At 38.6% G+C, this 20,121-nt stretch overlaps 1 protein-coding gene across 3 annotated transcripts in view; it reads left to right on the forward strand.

Moving 5' to 3' along the window:
* Positions 1 to 355: 355 nt before the first annotated feature.
* Positions 356 to 20,121, forward strand: part of nrp2a (neuropilin 2a) — a 100,040-nt gene continuing 80,274 nt past the window's right edge. For all 3 annotated transcript variants that reach the window (XM_067404501.1, XM_067404502.1, XM_067404503.1), the window contains exons 1-2: positions 356 to 1,035; positions 11,130 to 11,307. In XM_067404501.1, coding sequence (XP_067260602.1) covers positions 963 to 1,035; positions 11,130 to 11,307 — 251 coding nt within the window. In that variant the 5' untranslated portion in view covers positions 356 to 962. The remainder of the gene's footprint in view (positions 1,036 to 11,129; positions 11,308 to 20,121) is intronic.

Below are 20,121 nucleotides of genomic sequence, written 5' to 3' on the forward strand. Positions count from 1 at the left end.
CAAAGAAAAAAGAAAACATAGATGATTCAGAAACGAATCTTTAAAAAATTATATTTTGAAAATTATATATCGCTGGAACTGTTAGTATTTATTTAGCAACAACAACAATAATAATATGGGTAAAATGCCTCGCGGGTAACTTGTGCGAGGACCAGTATGGATCCGTTCATTGAAACGAACTGATTCGCTGAAATGAACCGAACTTTTTAACGCTCAGAGAGCGAGAGAGAGAGAGAAAGGGAGGGAGAGAGAGATGTTCTCTAATCAGTGGCTGAGGGGAGGCGGGCCAAGAAAGCTCAGTGTAATGCGATAGCTGCGCCGCTCAGAAATGCTATTACACACATACTGACTGACTCACTCACACACATACACTCGCGCTCTCGAGCACATCCACACGCGCTGCCACAGCTCTGCGCGAGCACAGCAGTGCGCTTCAACACGCTCCTCTGTGCGTAACACCAGTTCCACTCCTGTCTGGCAGTTTAGACAAAACTTGATGCCTTCTGAGTATGATCGAATGACTTACAAGAGCAAGAAGATATCAGAACACTTAAGCTGTGTCCGGAGGGCAGCGTGTTTTAAGAAGACGATTAAGGGAGAAATCCCTGCGGAAACCACTATCAACCCATCGGAGACCAATAAGGCAATGGAGCGCAATAACACACGCAAATCCGTGACGGCTTCATAACGGAATACGGCTCCTCTAATTTGTTTTAAAACAGGTTTTGTGACAAAGCATGACTTTTTATGAATACATGAAATAGATCATGTCATGCACAGTTTGCATTTGCTGTGCGCAATGGGCTCAACAAAACTGCATTTGAATGTGACATTCTGAGCATTATAAAATCAAAAAGGCTTGTTTCTGTGCTTTTCTTAGTCTGAATTATCGACATTTGTTCCTTGAAGAAGATCACTAGTTGAACACAGGTCACTTCTTCAAGGCAGCACATTTTGGAAAGATGGATTTCTGGATATCTCACCAAGGGATTGCATTTATCTTTTGCTTCGTTCTGAAAGTCAGCGCAAAAGAAAGTAAGTTTATTTTTCTTTTTTCTTCTTTAACTTTCATAACGGTATCTGTTTGTCTAAATTCCCATCCTGTGAGGCTATCCGCAAATGGCAAACAGATTTCTCTCCCGGAGACGCGAGCGTGTGTTTCTGCTGTCCGGGCGAACCATGCTGAGAAAAGGAGAGCTTCTGGTTTTATTTAGTGGATAAAAAGAACAGCTTTATTTCTAACAAAGGGCAGATAAATGGTACACATTATTTGAGCCCTGCAGAACTGCTTTCCCTCGCACTGTTTGCTCATATCCCTAAAGTAAATGTTTTGCTGAGATATTATCTCTTTTCACACAATATGCATGTCAAGATGAAACCAAGACAGACTTGGGAAGCTGGATAACTTAGATTTTCAGACCAAAGTGGGCGGTAATAGGATAGTTCGTTTATAATCATAAAAAGTAAGGTCAACTAAAAAAAAAACTTGAAGGTTTTTAGAGATTGATATCATATGAGAACTTTTTTAAGTTTGATACATCATAATGCAGATCTAAATACCCGTAATTGAACAAGATCTTTTTCTATTTATGTAGATAAAGCAAATATTGCTACAAAAAGCCACTGAAATACATTTTAAGAGGGTAAAGCACAAAGTAAAATAGAGCCATTCGCTGTAACCTTTCTAGAAAATATCTTGTTACGGGTTTGATAGTATAATGAAGGTGATTTTTGGTGGTAGGCTAGTATTCAACTGAATTAGCCTGTGAAGTTTTTGCGCTTCTGGCGATATTTAGGCTATATGGTATTAGATAGCCTACATAGTAACTGTATAATTACGATATTCATGTAGGCTACCATTATATTTGCGATAGGCTATTCCGAAGTACTTCAAAATACACTATCAGCCAATGTGTGGAAAGTTAGTATCATAGATATTTGTACTTTTACAGAAAAGTACTGTCAGTAGTACCATGGTATAGGCTAGTTATGGTGTCAAATGCGAATATTCGCCATTGTAACGACGAGAAAACGAAAAAAAAAAAACTGCAATTCTAGCACAAATATAATATCTATTACCTGCTAATCGTTGACGGTTTTATAGAAAATATCTTTGCGCGAGCTCAGCAGATGAAATTTACTGACATTTCAGTAAAAAGTCGATCCCGACAGCTAGGGGTCTTTATATTTGGTTCCTCACCGTTGGATAGTGAACAGTCGTTGTTGGTCTTCATGAGGGGTTTTCACAGGGCAACAGAGTCACGGCGCGAGCGGACTTCAGAGCGCGCGAATTTCAGCTCGCCTCACGCCTCGTAGCCTAACGTATATCGCGTTTTTGTTAATTACGAGGTGTTTCGCCCATTTCTCCCGGAATAACAAAACAATGATTCATTAGAATCTGTCAAATAACCAGAAGTGATTTAAGGCTGCAACAACACAATGCCGTCCAAGTTTTCACAGGAGATGTTTTCAAAGATATCGTCAACAATACATCGTTAATTTGAACGCTAACAGCTATTAAAAGAGAAAACAAGCATTTGATTTGGCTAATTGGTCTTTTGAAGACTCAGAACCTTACTGTGATAACATCCTAATGAATGATGCTTTGTATAAGTAGCCTAACACCATGTACAACAACCTATTAAACTAACAGTGCAGTTTACAGTCAGCTCTGCCCTATTCCTCTCAAAGAATAGCCTATATATATATACACGCTGTATTTACAGTGCAGCAGCACCTGCAGTTTTAGGCCAACAGATTGAAACAAAAAATGATGAAGCAGCTTGAATTAGTGGTGAAAGGTCTCAAATAATGGAAAGTTGCAGCTGCAGATGAATGAACAGCCTTACTTTAAATATGGATGATATTGTGGCTTGACTTTGGCTCTCCACCATTGTTGTTTTATTGCTAAAACTTTCATCCAAAAGTATCTGGCTAATGGGTGTGATGGCATTGCAGAAGGAATAACCACTTTAAAGTGTCTGTGTTCATAAATTGCAGTAGTGTGAAACGCAGATGAATAGAGATGGCGTTTTACAATGTTGTTTATTTTCTGCAATTACATTTTGATAATTGTTTTCATATTTATTTGGGCATGATTTATGTAAACAGTTTTGATTTGTGAGCTTACATCTTGTGCAAACAATTATGGCATTATTTCAAGGTTGGGTGTTAAAAAACCCATTTGGACTACAGCCTGAAACTGCATACATGCAGCGGTCTCGCAGGTACTTCTGTGACGCCCCCTTCCCAGAGCGGCACCGACTGCAACAAGCGCAACACAGTACGCTGAATTATGGACAACAAAGACACAGCGTCTCTTGTGTGAGGTCCATGCCTTTAGGGGCCCGTCTCTGTTTTTGTCCGCGCCAAAAAATGACACATTGACCCACATAGAATGATATCAGACTGTCCATATGTTAACAGAGTCTTTTTCTTTATGATCAAAAGCTCTATTTTTACCTGCCTCTCATTTGTACCTCCTTTAATCAAACCTCTTATTCACATCTGGAACCTTCTCTACAAGTCCTTCCAGGGAGTTTACCTGGCGTTTACCCTAGACTTTTCTCGCAAATCCCTGTTTAAAAGGGAAAAGGTTCAGGATCATTGCATTGATGTATTTTTGCAGTGTATTTTAAGTTTGAAGAACCAGTGATGCATTTAGAAGGAGGAAACTATTATATTTAACCCAATTCTTTGGAAAACAACATGGCAGAGAGCATGTTAAACTTCATTTTTTACTTTTTTTTTTAGTGGCATTTGCAAAACTTGCTGCCATGATGCTACAATCTAAAAAGTGCTGTGTTAAAAACAACCCAAGTTGGGTTAAAAATGGACAAACCTAGTGATTGGGTTATTTTAACCCAGCGGTTGGGTTAAATGTTTGCCCAGCATTTATTAATAAGCAATTTAATGTTTATTGTTTAATTATTATTCATTAAACTTATTAATGAATGTTCATTTCCAACATACTTTGAGTTCATTTTAAGCAAGCAATATAGTAATTTTTAAACAATAGTTGAGTTAAATAAAACTGCCCAGCACGTTGGGCAAACATTTAACCCAACCACTGGGTTAAAACAATCCAATTGCTGCCATTTTCAACCCAGCTTAAAGTTTACCCTTGACTTCTCTGGATCATTGCATTGATGCATTCTTTGCAGTGTATTTTAAGTTTGAGGAACCGGTGATGTATTTAGAGGAAGGAAACTATTATATTTAATATTTATTATATTTATATTTAACCTAATTTCTGAAACAGTGGCAGAGAGCATTTTAAACTGCATTTGAACTCTTTTTGAGTGGCGTTTGCCCATGCAAAACTTGCTGCCATGATGCTATGGGGTGTAATGGGTGATTGCCACATGTCTTTACTAGGATATTTTTGGTGGTTACTTACTGAAAAAGAGCCAACCTCCAAGTCTCTATGATATTCTGGTACTTCTATGGGATGTTTTTGCCAATTTTATCATCCTTCAGGCAAACATCCCAAGTCTGATGTCTTAGAAAAGTAATGGCATGCATCTCAAAGCTGCGCAGTTTGAGGTATCATTCATGTCTGTAGCACAAACTGTGCGATTTTACCCAAAGTTTAATTTTATGGTTAAGGGTTTTTTCAAATCTCTAGTAATAGAGATATTCGCCTACTGTAGTCTAGGTTAGCAGCTTTCCTTTACCTCTAGGACAACTTTTTTTGCGTCCAGTTTAGCTTGACACACCTGATTAAAGGATGAAAAGATACATAAATACTTCATGCGAACAAACAAAGCACTTAGTTCTCCCCAGCGTTCCTGCAGATAGACAGAAAGACGTCTCCTCACACGTACACACATCATCTTTTCATCTGCAACACCCTGAGTGGTTGTGTATGCCGTTTCATCCTATTTTTCTGGTGTTCATGAATAGAAGAGGTACTAATCTATGCAGAAGCTAGCTCGGAAAAGAAGGTCAGAAATTTGCATTTGGGGCCAGGAAACCACGACCGGATCAATCCCCGCAGAGGCAGTGGGTGCAGAGAATTCCCTGGATTGCTTGAATTGAGGAGGAATTAAAAATATAGCATAAATAATTGAAACGGTCCCTCCTAGTTGGTGTCATTTTGAGCTTTTAGTGGAGCATGTGTGTGGGTGTAAGAGGGAAGACAGACAACGTGACACATTGATGTTTGTAAATTAGGACACCGCAGAAGTTTCGGTGAACGGTAACTGCAAAATTCATGATGCATGATCAGATGTTGACTGGGAATTGGTGACTGAAGTGTATTAGAAAATATTTAAAATCTGACTGGATGCACTGCGTTCAAAGTCTTTGCAAAATAGCTGATGCATGGACACGACACGTGACCGCACATCATTTGATTTCCATGATAATTAAGCAATCGTTTGTTTCTTGGAAAAGTTGGCCTAATAAACTTGTATTAGTTGTTTATTGTGATTACATGTAATTATTTATTGTATTTAATGTCTTTATACCATTTAGTTCCGGTCCAGTTGTTGGTCTTGTGGTTTATGATGCTCTAACAGTGCTGTTTATGAAGGTCGGTGGCTTTTCTAAAGAATATAGAAGGTTTAGAGTTATTTAGAAGATGTGGAATCTGTTCCAAAAAGTGAAGTCAAGAAGTTTCAGCAATGAAAATGAAAAACTGAATGTTTTTTAAAGGGATAATTTCCTTTAAAAAAAAAAAAAAAGAAAAGAAAATTCTGTTATCATTTACTCACCCTTATGTTTTTACAAACCAGTATGGAAAAAGTACACCATAAATGTACAATGAAAGAGGCCAATAGGATTTGTCCATTATATTTCATGTCATTTGAAGCCACATGAAAGCTGTGTGTGAAGAATAGAATGAAATTTATTTTGTATATGGACTCTTTTGGTAGCAATGAAACTTGTGAGAAAGAGTGTGAGTGAGCAAGAGAAAGAGAGAGCTTTGGTAAGGATGAATGGATCGGTGCTGATTTCCTCACCGCGGGTGACAGCACTTTTTAATTAAGGTGCGAATGGAAGGATGCAGAGAGAAACGGAGAGAAAAAGAGTGAGAGAGAGAGATGGAGATATATCATGGCCTCTCTACATGATTGCAACTTATCGCCGCGGTGACAGCTCAGCACAGCGATGATTCCATTAATAGAAATTAATATCAGCAGAGATGAACAAAACATCTGGGCACGCACACTCAAAATATACACACACACACACAGAGAGAGAGAGATTTGTATTTAGGGAACTGTACATTTTAGGTCGTTTTTTGTTTTACTGCATTTTGACTCTTTTAGTCTTTACTTTAACTAGAATCTTACGTTATTAAGGGTTAGACAAAAAAAGATAAATCGATTATTTTAATTTGATCTTTGCCGTTCAAAACATGTTTGACTTTCAGACTGAAATATGAGTCATTATTTACTGCTAATTCTTCCCTCTGATGATCCATAACTACTGCAACCGGATCACTGAGTCAGCGAATTGAACCCGATAACTGAATTTTTTATTTAGTTATTTATTTATTTATTTTTAACTGGATTAATTGAAATGATCTGACTCAAAAGAATGTTTTGTTCACCAATCTGACATGTCTTCGTCTCTCATGAACTTTTATGAATGTGTCAAGAAGAGCCAGGGTGGATTGATTAAAGGGATAGTTCACCCCAAAATGAAAATTCTGTCATTTACTCAAACTCATGTCATTCCAAACCGACAAGAGTTTCATTAATTTTTGATAAATAAGATAAATAAAGATCTTTTTAATGAAATCTGAGAGCTTTCTGTTCCACCATAGACAGCTACACTAACACGAGAATGAACCTCATTGGTTCTTGCACGCATCAAGCGAACATTCTTGAGCTTCTGTTTACCACAACTGATTACTTTTACGATCTCTTTATAAACTTTTTGAAGCGTCAAAGTGTCAGTTGAGTAGCTGTCAATGGGGGGGGGACAGAAATCTCTCAGATGTCATCAAAAATATCTTCATTTGTGTTCTGAAGATGAACGAAAGACTTACGGGTTTGGAACGAAGGTGAGTAAATGATGACAGAATTTTCATTTTTGGGTGAATTAACCCTTTAAATTTGAGCTTTGTGAATCAGTAAAAAATCCTGATCTGAAATGTCTATAAAGACTCAATCCAGTCACAGCTTACTGTTAATGACTTAAATTTCAGTGTGTTCCTCACAAAAAAGATGCTGCGCAAGTCATATGGATCATGTTTATGGATTTTATTTTATGAACGATGAACGAACCGTTTAAATGACACACAACCTTATTTTTATTCTTTGTTCATTCCAGCAGCCAGTTCTGAAATCTCTTCTGGAGGCTGTCTGTAGCCCCTCTCCCCATCTGTCTCCTTACATGAAAGGACAGATCTGTCTAAAAAAGTGCAGAGCACGCAAAATCCCCCCTCATGGATTTATCCTCAAGACCCTCTTCCCTAAAAACACACAATAGAGTGATAGACACAGCCACAGAATACATGCAGACTGAATGAAAATGCTAGAATGATTGCTATCTGTCTGTCCTTTTGTGTTCCTGTAATATATTGGGTAATAATACCGAGATGAGGTGAGGAATTCATAGGAAGGGAACTGTCAAGTCATCTTCAGCACATAATAATAAAAAAAGGAAATAATAAAAAAGAAAATGAAGCCTATATTGTTAGGACCGTTTTTTTTTTTTTCATGATGACTTTAACAACAAACCTCCAATTCTCATTAATGTAAAGAAAATAAAAAATGAATAATAATGTTATATAAAATGGCATTTGACATCATATTAACATATCTATCCATCCATCCATCCTTATATGGTAACACTTTAGTTTAGGGTCCAATTCTCACTATTAACTAGTTGTTTATTGTCACGCATATTACTAGGATATTGGTTGTTTATTAGTACTTATAAAGCACATATTAATGCCTTATTCTGCATGATCATATTCTACATCCCTTAATCCTCCCCAATACCTAAACGTAACAAGTACCTTATTAATAAGCAGTAATTAGGGGTTTAGTGAGGCAAAATTCATAGTTAATAGTTAGTTAATAGTGAGAATTGGACACTAAACTAAAGTGTGTCCATATATACAATCAGACAATACTTCTTTATATCTGTTTCTTGTAATTTTTTATTAGTGTCTCTGTGTGTGCGCTTGGCTAGCTTTTCCCCTTTGGAGGATGCAGTTGAAAGGGTTAGAAGGATTCGGTTGTTGCCTTAAATGCCACCTCATTTTAAGTGTACCTTTTACAGAGACATAATAGCAGTGGAAATGTCAACACTTGAAAGAATTTTATTCAGGCCCTTATGACTGGCACATCTGCACGTATGGGAGTCTTGGCTTCAGGCGATACTCAACTCCATGTCTCAAGATTTTCCACCACACCAATGCATAGCTCTGAAGATCTTTAGCATGGTTTTAGGATGCCCTGCAGCTCGCTTTTGAAGGGCAATTTCACAAGTTTTCTGAAAATTCATAGATATTGAGAGTTTTGGAGTTGTGCATGGAGTCTCTTTGAGTCTCATTTTTGATTTGATTCTCTCTGGCTGCATCTCTATTCCGGTGTTGCTTTAATATCAGAGGCTGCATCCTTTCTCAACCCTCTAAACTTGGGAAATTATCATATAATGTTAGAAATGTGCCCACTGGTATAGATTCTCCTATGCACTAGCTTTTACCAGTTGTCGGGTAAGGATGAAGTAGTCATGAAGTTTGTTCAGTCAGAGAGGAGGAGGAGTTTTCCTAACGCTAGCTAGACAGCCGTGTTTATCTATGTATTTGCAGAAGCCAACATCAGACCCAGAACTGTCAATCAAACAACCCTCTTCCTCTCTGAACCTGCACTATTCCCACTTTCCCTTTCCGATGTGTGCTGTGATGTATCCTACTAAACATAAGTGTGTTAGCGAGCTCCACTCACCTTTTGTGGAGGTGTACATTTTGTTTTTGTTTTTTATCAGGCAGGAAATATAATCTCTAGGCTTGTCTTCTCATAAGATTGATGACAATAACCATGTTCTGAGTCATTGCTTTTTTGCAGTACCTTTTTAACTCTGTTACCTCTAAAAATGAATATGCTTCTATTATATGAAAAATAAAATATGCTCAGGTTAAGCTCAGCTTCAATTGTAATGTTAGCCTACTTTAAGAAGTCATAGTTTATATATAATTGTGAACTCATTTAAAATTAATATCATTAGGATGTTCCGATAAAAGCAAACAAATTTATTTGATTTCCATTTTTTGCAATTTGTGAGATATATATGAAGATTTCATGAAAATGTGCTGCATAGTAGAAATGACCTGTCTGCTAATTCCTCAGTTGTCGTTTGGCTGGTATGTGGTTAAAAACCCCTCACTGCACGGTTGTCATGGTGAAAAACCAGAAAGTATTTCTGTCTCCTAATCTTAGCTCCATTTAGAATAATAATGACCAGAATGATATCCGCTACTGTATGTGTGAGGGCGGCATGAAAAAGGACTGTTTCGCATTTTAGAGTGAACGCTAGAATGTGGAAGGAGTGTTTGGTGAAGATAGCAGGGAGAGCACATTGGGTGGGGTGGTAGAAAAAGGCTTTGTTATGCTGGATCCTATTGCAGCTTTGGGGATGACCCTTGAACCTCCAGAGAAGAGCCCTGCGTGTCACTTCCTGTCTTAAGAGTTGGCTTATATTCTGTAGAGAGCATCATAAATATAATGAATGCTTCTTAGCATTTTGGGGAAAGGTTGACAGAACATAAGGTAATTGGAAATGTGGGCGTCATGTCACGAATTGTCAAATTAAAACTTTATTTACTGTAGATATACAGTATATACGCACAGCAATATCATTAGGGAGATATTATTTTAGCTTTAAGTCAGCTTTCCCTAACAGTCTTACCTAATGTGATGTATTTACAACAGGTCTTGTTGACATCACCCAACATTCACCAGTTAGTGACATAGGAACTTGTATTAATGAAGGAAATAGGGTTGATTTTGAAAACATAGATATTCCTGTTAGCCATGCAGTGCTCACTCAGAGATTTGGTAGCGCTTGTGATTTATGTATTTAATTTGCCTTGCGTTCACGCCACTCTGCTTGGCCAAATTAGTGTTAAAGGGATAGTTAACCCCAAAATGAAAATTATCCCATAATTTACTCACCCTCAAGCTATCCTAGGTGTATATGACTTTCTTCCTTCAGCCGAACACGATCAAAGTTATACTAAAAAATATCCTGGCTCTTCCAAGCTTTATACCATTATAGCAGTAAATAGTATCCAAGATTTTGAAGTTCCCAAAAGCGCATCCATCTATCCATTATAAAAGCAATCCACCCAACTCAAGTGGGTTAATAAATGCCTTCTGAAGTGAAGTGATGGGTTTTTGGAGAAAAATATCCATATTTAAAACTTAATACACTATAATCACTGGCTTCTGGCAGCGGTCGTACGCGAGTTGAGTTCTGGCAGAAGAGTGACCTCCAGCCGTTACCGGAAGCCAGTAATTATAGTTTATAAAGTTTAAAATATGGATATTATTCTTAAAAAAACCCATCACTTCACTTCAGAAGGCCTTTAATAACCCACTGGAGCCATATGGATAAGGTTATGATGTATGGATGCGCTTTTTTGGTACTTCAAAAACTTGGGCGCCATTCAATCCCATTACAAAGATTGGAAGAGCCAGGATATTTTGTAATATAACTCCAATTGTGTTCAGCTGAAAGAAGAAAGTTATATACACCTAGGATGGCTTGAGGGTAAGTAAATTATGGGATAAATTTTATTTTTGGGTGAACTATCCCTTTAAGTATGTGAAGGGTTGCCTGGTTTTCATAACAAAACCAGCCCAGTCGCTTTTCAGGGGGGGTTCTCCGGTAAAAATTGTGTTCCGGGGGCATTTTTGGCCGGGATTCCCCTGGTAAATTTCGCATTCCAAGGGCTAAACATGTTATTTGGGGTCGATTCAACCCGCGGATATGAAAAACAACACGCGGCAACAGTGTTAAAGTAGCCTAATTCCGTGGGAAAACCGTAGCAACCGTAGAAACCGTAGAAAACTTGGCAACACTGAGTATGTGGCTAATAACTAACTTATCTAAAACACTGCCTCACCTAACTTTCTTTCTGTTTGTCTCTTTCCCGTTTGTCTTAGCTGAGACATGTGGAGGCCACTTGGATGCCAGTGATGCCGGTTACATCACATCTCCAGGATACCCCCTGGAATACCCGCCCCATCAGAGCTGCCAGTGGGTGATCAGCGCACCCGAACCCTCACAGCGCATCGTGCTCAACTTCAACCCCCACTTTGAGCTGGAACGACTGGATTGCAGGTGAGAAGAATGTGTGGGATAAAGGAAATTAGTTTGAAAAAAGAGAAAAATTAAGCACTTGTCCTACGGAATGACGAACGATAAGGACGTGCGTGCAATTAATTTACCTTTGATGGAGCATTCGCAAACCCTACCCTGTGTGCTGAATTGGTGATGAGGGGAAAGTGGCAGATAAGGGAAAAAAAGGGTGTGAAAGAGGCTTCTCTTAATTTATCGGATGAGAGAGAAAGATATGAGTCAGGGGGAAGGGAGTATGTGGAAAACAGAGATATGTGGTATGGAGAATTTAGGAGAAAAAAGGCGACTTGGAGAGGAGGAGTGCTAGGTGGAACTATGTGAGAAGAGGAATGACGTTAAGAGAGATATAATAGGGTTTAGAGCAAGCCTAAAGGGCTTACGCAGGGATGCAGTGCAGCTGTCATTGGGAAAGGGGGTCGTCTAGAAGGCTTTTTGTGGAGCTGTTTCACCTCAGCTGTAAAATTAATTATGTTCATCCATAGACTCTCACTTTTCCGAGTCTGACTTACATTACAATGACCAGGAAATCGGTTCTACCAATGTCAGTCCTTTTCTTTTACCCTTATATAGCTTTGAGACTTGGGGTATCCTAAAAAAGGGGTGGTCAATCCTGATTCTGGAGGGCCATTATCCTGCAGCGTTTAGATCCAGTTCTAATTAAACACATCCGAACCAGTTAATCAAGGTGTTTAGGATTGCTAGAAATGTTTAGGAGAATGTGTTGGTGAAATTTGGAGCTAAACGCGACAGGATCGGGATTAGACACCCTTGCCCCACAAGCTGTTTGTTTAATACATTTCTAAAGTTATACTGTTGTTCAGATGGCATATTCTTTTCATCAACAAATGTACACAGTAAATTCAGGTTCTGAATTCTAAATGGCCAATCACACTTTCAATAAGAACAGTGAAAGCTAGCAATGAAAGAAAAAGTTGAGTAGAGTTCGCAATGTGGTGATCTATTCCCCAAAGTCATGAAAAAGGTGTACATTGTTAAAGGAATAGTTCACCTGAAAATAAAAATCCTGTCATCATTTACTCACCCTCATACCATTCCAATCCTGTATGACTTTCTTTCTTCTGGGGAATTGAAAGGAAGGTACCCCCCCTCAGTTTTAGTGCAACATGAGACTGAGAAAATGATGACAGATTTTTCATTTTTGGGTGAACTACTCCATTAAGTCTCTCTAAAAGACTAGTGACAAATGGTCTTGTACTTTGGATACATTAGTCTAAATTACTGTCTGTTAATTTACTGTCTGAAATTACTGTCGTCTTTGGGGCTGCATTGTCCCTGCTGGTGTGAAATGAATGTTGTTTTTAAGCACTTTCCTTTATGAGTGGTTTAAACCCACTGTGGCTTCCCTATGGGCCGCCAATTTGTAGCAGCAGTGGGGGAGGGCGTATCTCAGTTACATCTGTAGGATTTGCCTAAAAAAACAACCAGACGTGAAGATACAGGTACCATTTTAAATTAGACCATGTACTGAGTCTTTATTTATGTTTAAGACACTCACTGCTTTATGCTTTGTGGTACATTTGGAGATTTATCCAAACAGTCAAGGAAGAGACATTGGGAAGAAGGGGGAAGAGATAGAGAAGGACAGACACCAAAAATACCCCCTTCAGTGGCTGATCTGTTCTGCTGATACAGCTCAGGCTAATGCTCCCTTCACTCCCTAAATGAACATTCTGAATTTGCTGTGTATAAATGTTCAATCTCTTTTCCTGCTTGGGTGGCTTCATCTGGTTGGACAGCTCCACTCTGGCTGTATTTGTTGTTGAGATTAGGCTAGTGTACAGAGGTTTTAGAGAGGTAATACCTTGAAAAACATTCCCAATTGGTCTCCAAAACAGGTAAACATATCAGGTCACTTGGCATAAGTGGAAATGTAAAGTGAGAGTGAAAGTGAAAATTGAGTGAATGAATAGTATTAATATTATCTTGCATGATTTACAGTAAAACAGGGCAGTGTTCAGTCCTGTGCTTGGAGGGCCATTTTTCTGCAGAATTTAGCTCCAACACACTTGCCTGGAAGTGATCTTGAAGGCCTTGATTAGTTGGTTAATGTGTTTAATTAGGGTTGGAGCAACACTCTGCAGGAAGGTGACCCTACAAGAGTAGAATTGGACACCCCTGCGATATAACATCCAGCTCATTTTGCCATTTCAGAGATGACGATTGGAGGCTCCAACAGAGACTGTTGACAATACGACAACTGATAGTACAGCTGCATGTCAACCTTCAGCAATTTGATTGCTGGTGAAACCCGATTTTACCAAGTACATCTTTGTTGATCCTGGAACAAAATTCCAGTCAACCAATCAGATTTTAAGGACAAGTTTACAGGTTATGTCATGTTTAGACTTACAATCAGGGTTAGGCGCTTCTGAATCAGTGTTATTCACATCATTTAGGGATAACTTATGGGTAGGGTCAGGTTTAGGGTAAGGGAAATGGTTAGGAATACATTTTCGGACAGGAATGTTGTACCTGGATCAACAAAATATGTTGACCCAAGAATGTGTCTAACTCAGCAAAATCAGGACGTGCATCAGTGTGGATGCTTCTTCAGACCTTAGTAGTCTGGTGTAAAGAGAATGTGCATATCTTGGTTACTTGCAAGTGTCTGAAACAAAACTCTTGGATAGATTTCAATGCCAATAATGTCTCAAATCAAGCAAGTAGTTCCTTGGAAGTCTCATACTGGCCTGGTTTCCTAACAAACTGATATAAATCTGCCCACCCTGGATATTGAGTAAAACCAGCCCATCAGATTAGAGTTTGCCATTTTGGAAAAGCTCTTGCCATTTTTTGTGTGTGCAGTGTGCACCATACACTTTCAGAAACAATGTTCAAAAATTTTGCTATAGTTTGTCACTGTGGTAGTACCCTTAAAAGGGAAAAATTGTACCTCATCTACCCCTAAAAGGTGCATATTGCCTTAGAAAAGTGTAATATGTAGCGCTGAGGTACTGCTATGAACCAAAATTTTTGCACATTAGTTCATCTGAGGCTAATACTAGATATTAGCAGGGAATGAGTGTTTATATGCCGTCAATTCAGTATTGGGCTAAAATTGAGCTGGAATGTCTTTTGTAGTTGTGGTTTGAAAGATTGTATAAAACACACTGCCACTGTACCACACTCATTCTTAACCCTCATTACTATGTTCCACTGAAAGAGTCTAAGAAAAGTGGCAAGAAATGAGTAATGGAAAATCTGAAGAGGTGTCAGATGTTTTACGATACCTTGCTTCGTAAACAGGTCCCTTTCTAATGGTCCACTTCAAGCGTCCATCTCCTCCATCTGTATTTTGCTATATATACAATGAGTCATCGTCAGCACATTTAGGCAAGGTATGATTGAAAGGCCTGGCTCCGTCTTTTAGATGGCAAACACTTACACACACTAGCAAGCACATTTAAATTCACCTTGTGCTTATGAGTGCTGGCTCGGAGTCTCCGTTGCTCGGAGGAGCTGCCTCGGTTTAGCTTAGCTTGCAGAATTTACTCTAGACAAGGTCAAAGCAGCTTCTTGTGCCCTAAACCATACTAACTAATGTGCTTCTAAAAAGCATCTTGTGGCTCACATGATGTAGTTAGGATAGGTGTGGTATCAACGACATTTTTCAAGGGGCACTTCAGCAGGCAATTTTTATTCCAGTAGCAAAGCCAGATGCCTTTTACCTGGAGGGATGTGAGCAGATTGATCTGAGATAGATGCAATAAAGATGGCAAATAAAATATCTGGCCATATCTTTAATGTGATACTCTTCTTCTTTGAGAAAAAAGAAAAAGGGTGGTGAGGTCAGAAGAGACCTCAAGAGAATTGAATTGAATCTATCTATCTATCTATCTATCTATCTATCTATCTATCTATCTATCTATCTATCTATCTATCTATCTATCTATCTATCTATCTATCTATCTATCTATCCATCCATCCATCCATCCATCCATCCATCCATCCATCCATCCATCCATCCATCCATCCATCCATCCATCCATCCATCCATCCATCCATCCATCCATCCATCCATCCATCCATCCATCCATCCATCCATCCATCCATCCATCCATCCATCCATTTATTTGTCTCATTATCATTCTACGAATAGATTTTCTCACCCTAACACATTACTCTATATGCAAAGGGCAAGTTCCTTCTGAATGCTAAACACTGTGTCCATGTAATGCATACAGAGGTAAAAGTAAATTGTTGTAGAAGGATTTAATTGCTGTACTGCAGTGGAAGGGCTTAAATCGAAACCAGATCTGATTCAAAATCACCTCTCAGACATAAAATATTGACAGAGAGACAGTTGTTTGGGCTGAGGAGAGAATCTAGAAGACTTACTGGTAAGAGTGAGACAGATGTGAGCGATGAAGTCTGCATCACTCAAGGGAGTCTACGCTTCACTCTAGTGATGAAAGTTCTCGCGTTTACTATGCAGTGATATCTGCAGATGTTGAGGTGCTAAGATATTGAGCAGCATCAGCGTTTCTAAACTGCGAGCATGATATCACCCTATTTCCACTTTTCCTTGGGGACAAGGGATCAATGCATGTCCTTTGCCCTTAATGAAGAATCAATGGACCCAGCACGTTCAGGAGAGTGAGGTCATGGTCAAGAAAGTCACAAACCAGCGGACCAAAGGCCACAAGGGTCATGTGTGCACAAAATGAGCATCATATAAATGAAAACACCATAAACAGTATAATAAAGTTCCTAAATCAATATTTTTTTTTAACAAACATTATGAATTGTTTCCAGCTTCTACAACCTGATATACCTAATATCATACCTAATGTAGGCTACATAAACCCATGACTGCATATCAGTTCATTTCCAGCGGCAGCTTACTTGGAAATGCAACTGCATGTTTTTCAGCATTATTGGCAATTGGCATACATTATTCCTGTGTCCACTAACTTATCACAGTTAATCAATTTTCTGGATATTGATAGTCTTTATACATGTATACATCACAGTTAGTAAAGGCTTGTCTTAGTAGAGCTTGATGATGATTTCATATGCTTGATAATTATTCAAATAGGTCAATAATGTTTTTTTAGGACACAGCAATTTCAGTGATGTTTTTAGGGCATTGGAAATATATCAGCAACCCTGAAGTGTAGCAAGATATTGATAGCTCAAAAAAATGCAATCAATCTGGAGCAGTATAAAGTGACACATTTGGGAATTCAAAGATTTAAAAAAGTCTCTTTTTACCCCGAGAAGCCAATTTCCCCATGAAAAAAAGTTTTAATATCGTTGATGGGAAAAAAAAGGACCTAATGCATTCTGATAAGGCCTAAGGCTTTCAATGGCAACATAATGGGAATTTGGAGACGGCTCGTTTTGACGGGAATCTCGGAAGACCAGAAAATTCTCTCTTCTAAAGGTGTGAGATTTGGGGGAAAAAAACACAAATGTTGCTTTATAGCCAGTTTTAGTGTTGTGTACGAAAGCCTCAGGCTCCTGCGGTCTACCCCAGTCATCCGTAAATGTCAGCGCTGTATCGGACAGCCATGCTATTTGTTTCCCGACCGGATTGAAGATGGCAACCCTCCCTCCCCCTTGGGAACCCTCCCCGGCATCTATTTAATATTTCACAGGCACTTATAGCTTATTAGGCAGCCCCCCCGGGGGCCAAGCGTGCAGCTTTCCATGCAGACTCTCAGCATTATTTAATTTCAATTTTAGTGCCTTGGCCGGTTGACGAGCCATCCTGGAGCACGTCCTGCGGCTGCTGGCCTAAAAGCATGGCAGAATTTAAATGAGTGGCCATTGTGCAGTTTGATATTGAAAAGTCAGTGTGATTGTGTGTCAGACTGCATTATATTCTGAAAGTCACTGAGTTGAGTATGAGAAAGATAGAGCTACAGGACGTCTTCATAGGACAAAAAAGATATGCCATGCAGCTGTTTGATTTTAGCTAAGTTTTGTTTCCAGGAATCAGCAAGGAAGTTACACTGTGCTGACATATTTCTTATTGAAACAGGAAGTTGGGGCGGGACATATCAAAGTTCCATTTTATTAAATAGCCAATAGGCTCAAGTTTATGTCAACCATGTGAACTTTGAACCATGATTTGCTACTTGCTATTGAAAGCCAGAAGCAGATGGTCGTCATTTTAGAGAAAATCTTATTAGACAAATTTCCCCCCTTCCATCCATGCATCCATCCATCCATGCATCCATGCATCCATCCATCCATCCATCCATCCAGTGAACGGAACCAATGAGTATAAAGCTCAAGAAAGTGCATCCATCCAAAGCAAAACATACTCCACATGGATCCGGGGGGTTAATAAAGGCCTTCTGAAGCAAAGTGATGCATTTGTGTAAGAAAAATAACCATTTTTAAGTTATAAAGTAAAATAACTTGCCTCTCGCTGTTCAAAACACGTACGCTTCGTCCTACAGTTTCTTCCTAAGTTTATTACAGAAGGCAGTCTAACGGAAGCTAGATATTTTACTTTATAACTTGATCTATCTATCTATCTATCTATCTATCTATCTATCTATCTATCTATCTATCTATCTATCTATCTATCTATCTATCTATCTATCTATCTATCTATCTATCTATCTATCTATCTATCTATCTATCTATCTATCTATCTATCTATCTATCTGTCACTTTCTCTATCCATCCATCCATCCGTCACTTTTTCATTTTCTCTATCTATCTATCTATCTATCTATCTATCTATCTATCTATCTATCTATCTATCTATCTATCTATCTATCTATCTATCTATCTATCTATCTATCTATCTATCTATCTATCTATCTATCTATCTATCTATCTATCTATCTATCTATCTATCTATCTATCTATCTATCTGTCTGTCTGTCTGTCTGTCTGTCTGTCTGTCTGTCTGTCGTCCACTACTGTAAGGTCCTTCTAAGTATACCATGATACCAATGCCATATATTTACTATGGTATTGTTTGATTACCATTTTTTACCACAACAGGCTACCATTAGTTACTTTTATGGAGCTATACGATACATAGAAGAAAATATTATCATAGCAGTGTCTACACTGCATAATATTACCCTCATATACTCATATGTGCAGTGGGCACCTAAGCCAAATATAAGATCTGACAGTGATGTTTACCAAGCCAGAGGGTCCTGTGGTAAGATTTAAGAAGCACATGCTGGAGTGTTGTTTATTGTGTAGGTAGTCAGTTTCAGTCAGTTCAGAGATTAATGGGGTCCAGGCTTATGTTACGCCCAGTGTCACTATTCTTTTTTTCCCCATTTGATCACAGGCAGGATTCAAACACGCTCAAGTACTGTATATGCACAAGACAAACAAGGATAGGAGCATCCGTACCCCTGTGTATCTGTCTGTCTGTGTATTTCTCCAGACAAACTGCTCTTTAGGGCAGCTAGTGACACCTCAAGGGACTGTGTAGGCCTGGAAAAAAATGCTTGAAAAACACTGTAGGTGTGAAAAGCAATTAGCAGTGAAGAGGCTGGAGGGGAGAGGAGACAGAAAGTGAGATTGGAGAGGAAGACATGTCTGAACATGAGACAGGGACACGGGGCCTTTGCCCTCCTCATGTCAAGCCTCTCTTCCCTAAGCACACTTACAGACATACCACTGTCTAGGGAGTTTTCATTGCCGCCTGTAGCACCTGAATAACCATTGAATCATGCATAATTAGCATGCATAATCACTGTTCTATTGCACTGCGGTAAACAATTTGAGCTGTGCGCCTTTAAAACAACATTATATTGCTGTGAAAAATGAGAAAAAGATTGTGTTCAGTCACAGTTGCTGTAAAATTGATATATAATACACTTGATCTGAGGCATTAACTTTTGCGTGGTAAATAAGTGATCTGGGCACTTTTGTTGATCAATGGGCATCCTGATTTGTTTCCTCTCTCAAACGTGTCTCAAAATGCACCAGAGCCAAGTGGAGGCGTCTAGAGATGGTCAATATCCACATTTGACACACTCACTTGTCACTGCTAATCCAGGAGCCAAGAGCCCCTACAAAATCAATTACAACCTAATTACCTTAGCACACAGTTTACAAGCCTTCATCCCGGCTTTTCTAGTGTTTGAGGTGAGATGGACACAGAAAGAGAGTGAGTGAGAGCTTGTGTGTGTGTGTCTTTCCTCACAGTACATAGCCGGATTTAGGAAGCTTGTTCCCAAAAGTTGTCACGGAAGAGATTAGGCGATATATTAAATATTCACAATATACACTGTCCAGCCAAAAACAAATAAAGTTGCTGTTTGGATTTAAACAGGCAAATGCTGTAGTCCCCCTGTAGTCAATAATTTTATTTTTTAAAAAATCACACTCTAAAAAATGCTGGGTTAAAAACAACCCAAGTTGGGTTAAATATGGACAAACCCAATGATTGGGTTGTTTTGACCCAGCGGTTGGGTTAAATGTTTGCCCAATGTGCTGGGTAGTTTTATTTAACTCAACTATTGTTTAAAAATGACTATATGGCTAGCTTAAAATGTGTTGGAAATTAAAAATCAGACACATAATTACTAGAGGCAACAATAATAATCAAAAGATGAACATTTATTAATAAGCAATTTAATAAATGTTTATTATTTAATTATTATTAATTAAACATATTAATAAATGTTATTTTCCAACCTATTTTGGGTTCATTTTAAGTGATCAATAAAGTGATTTTTAAACATCAGTTGAGTTAAATAAAACTACCCAGCAGGTTGGGTTAAAGATTCAACCCAACAGCTGGGTCAAAACAACCCAATCGCTGGGTTTGTCCATTTTTAACCCAAT

This window comes from Chanodichthys erythropterus, chromosome 12, assembly GCF_024489055.1.
Source record: "Chanodichthys erythropterus isolate Z2021 chromosome 12, ASM2448905v1, whole genome shotgun sequence".
Classification (NCBI taxonomy): domain Eukaryota; kingdom Metazoa; phylum Chordata; class Actinopteri; order Cypriniformes; family Xenocyprididae; genus Chanodichthys; species Chanodichthys erythropterus.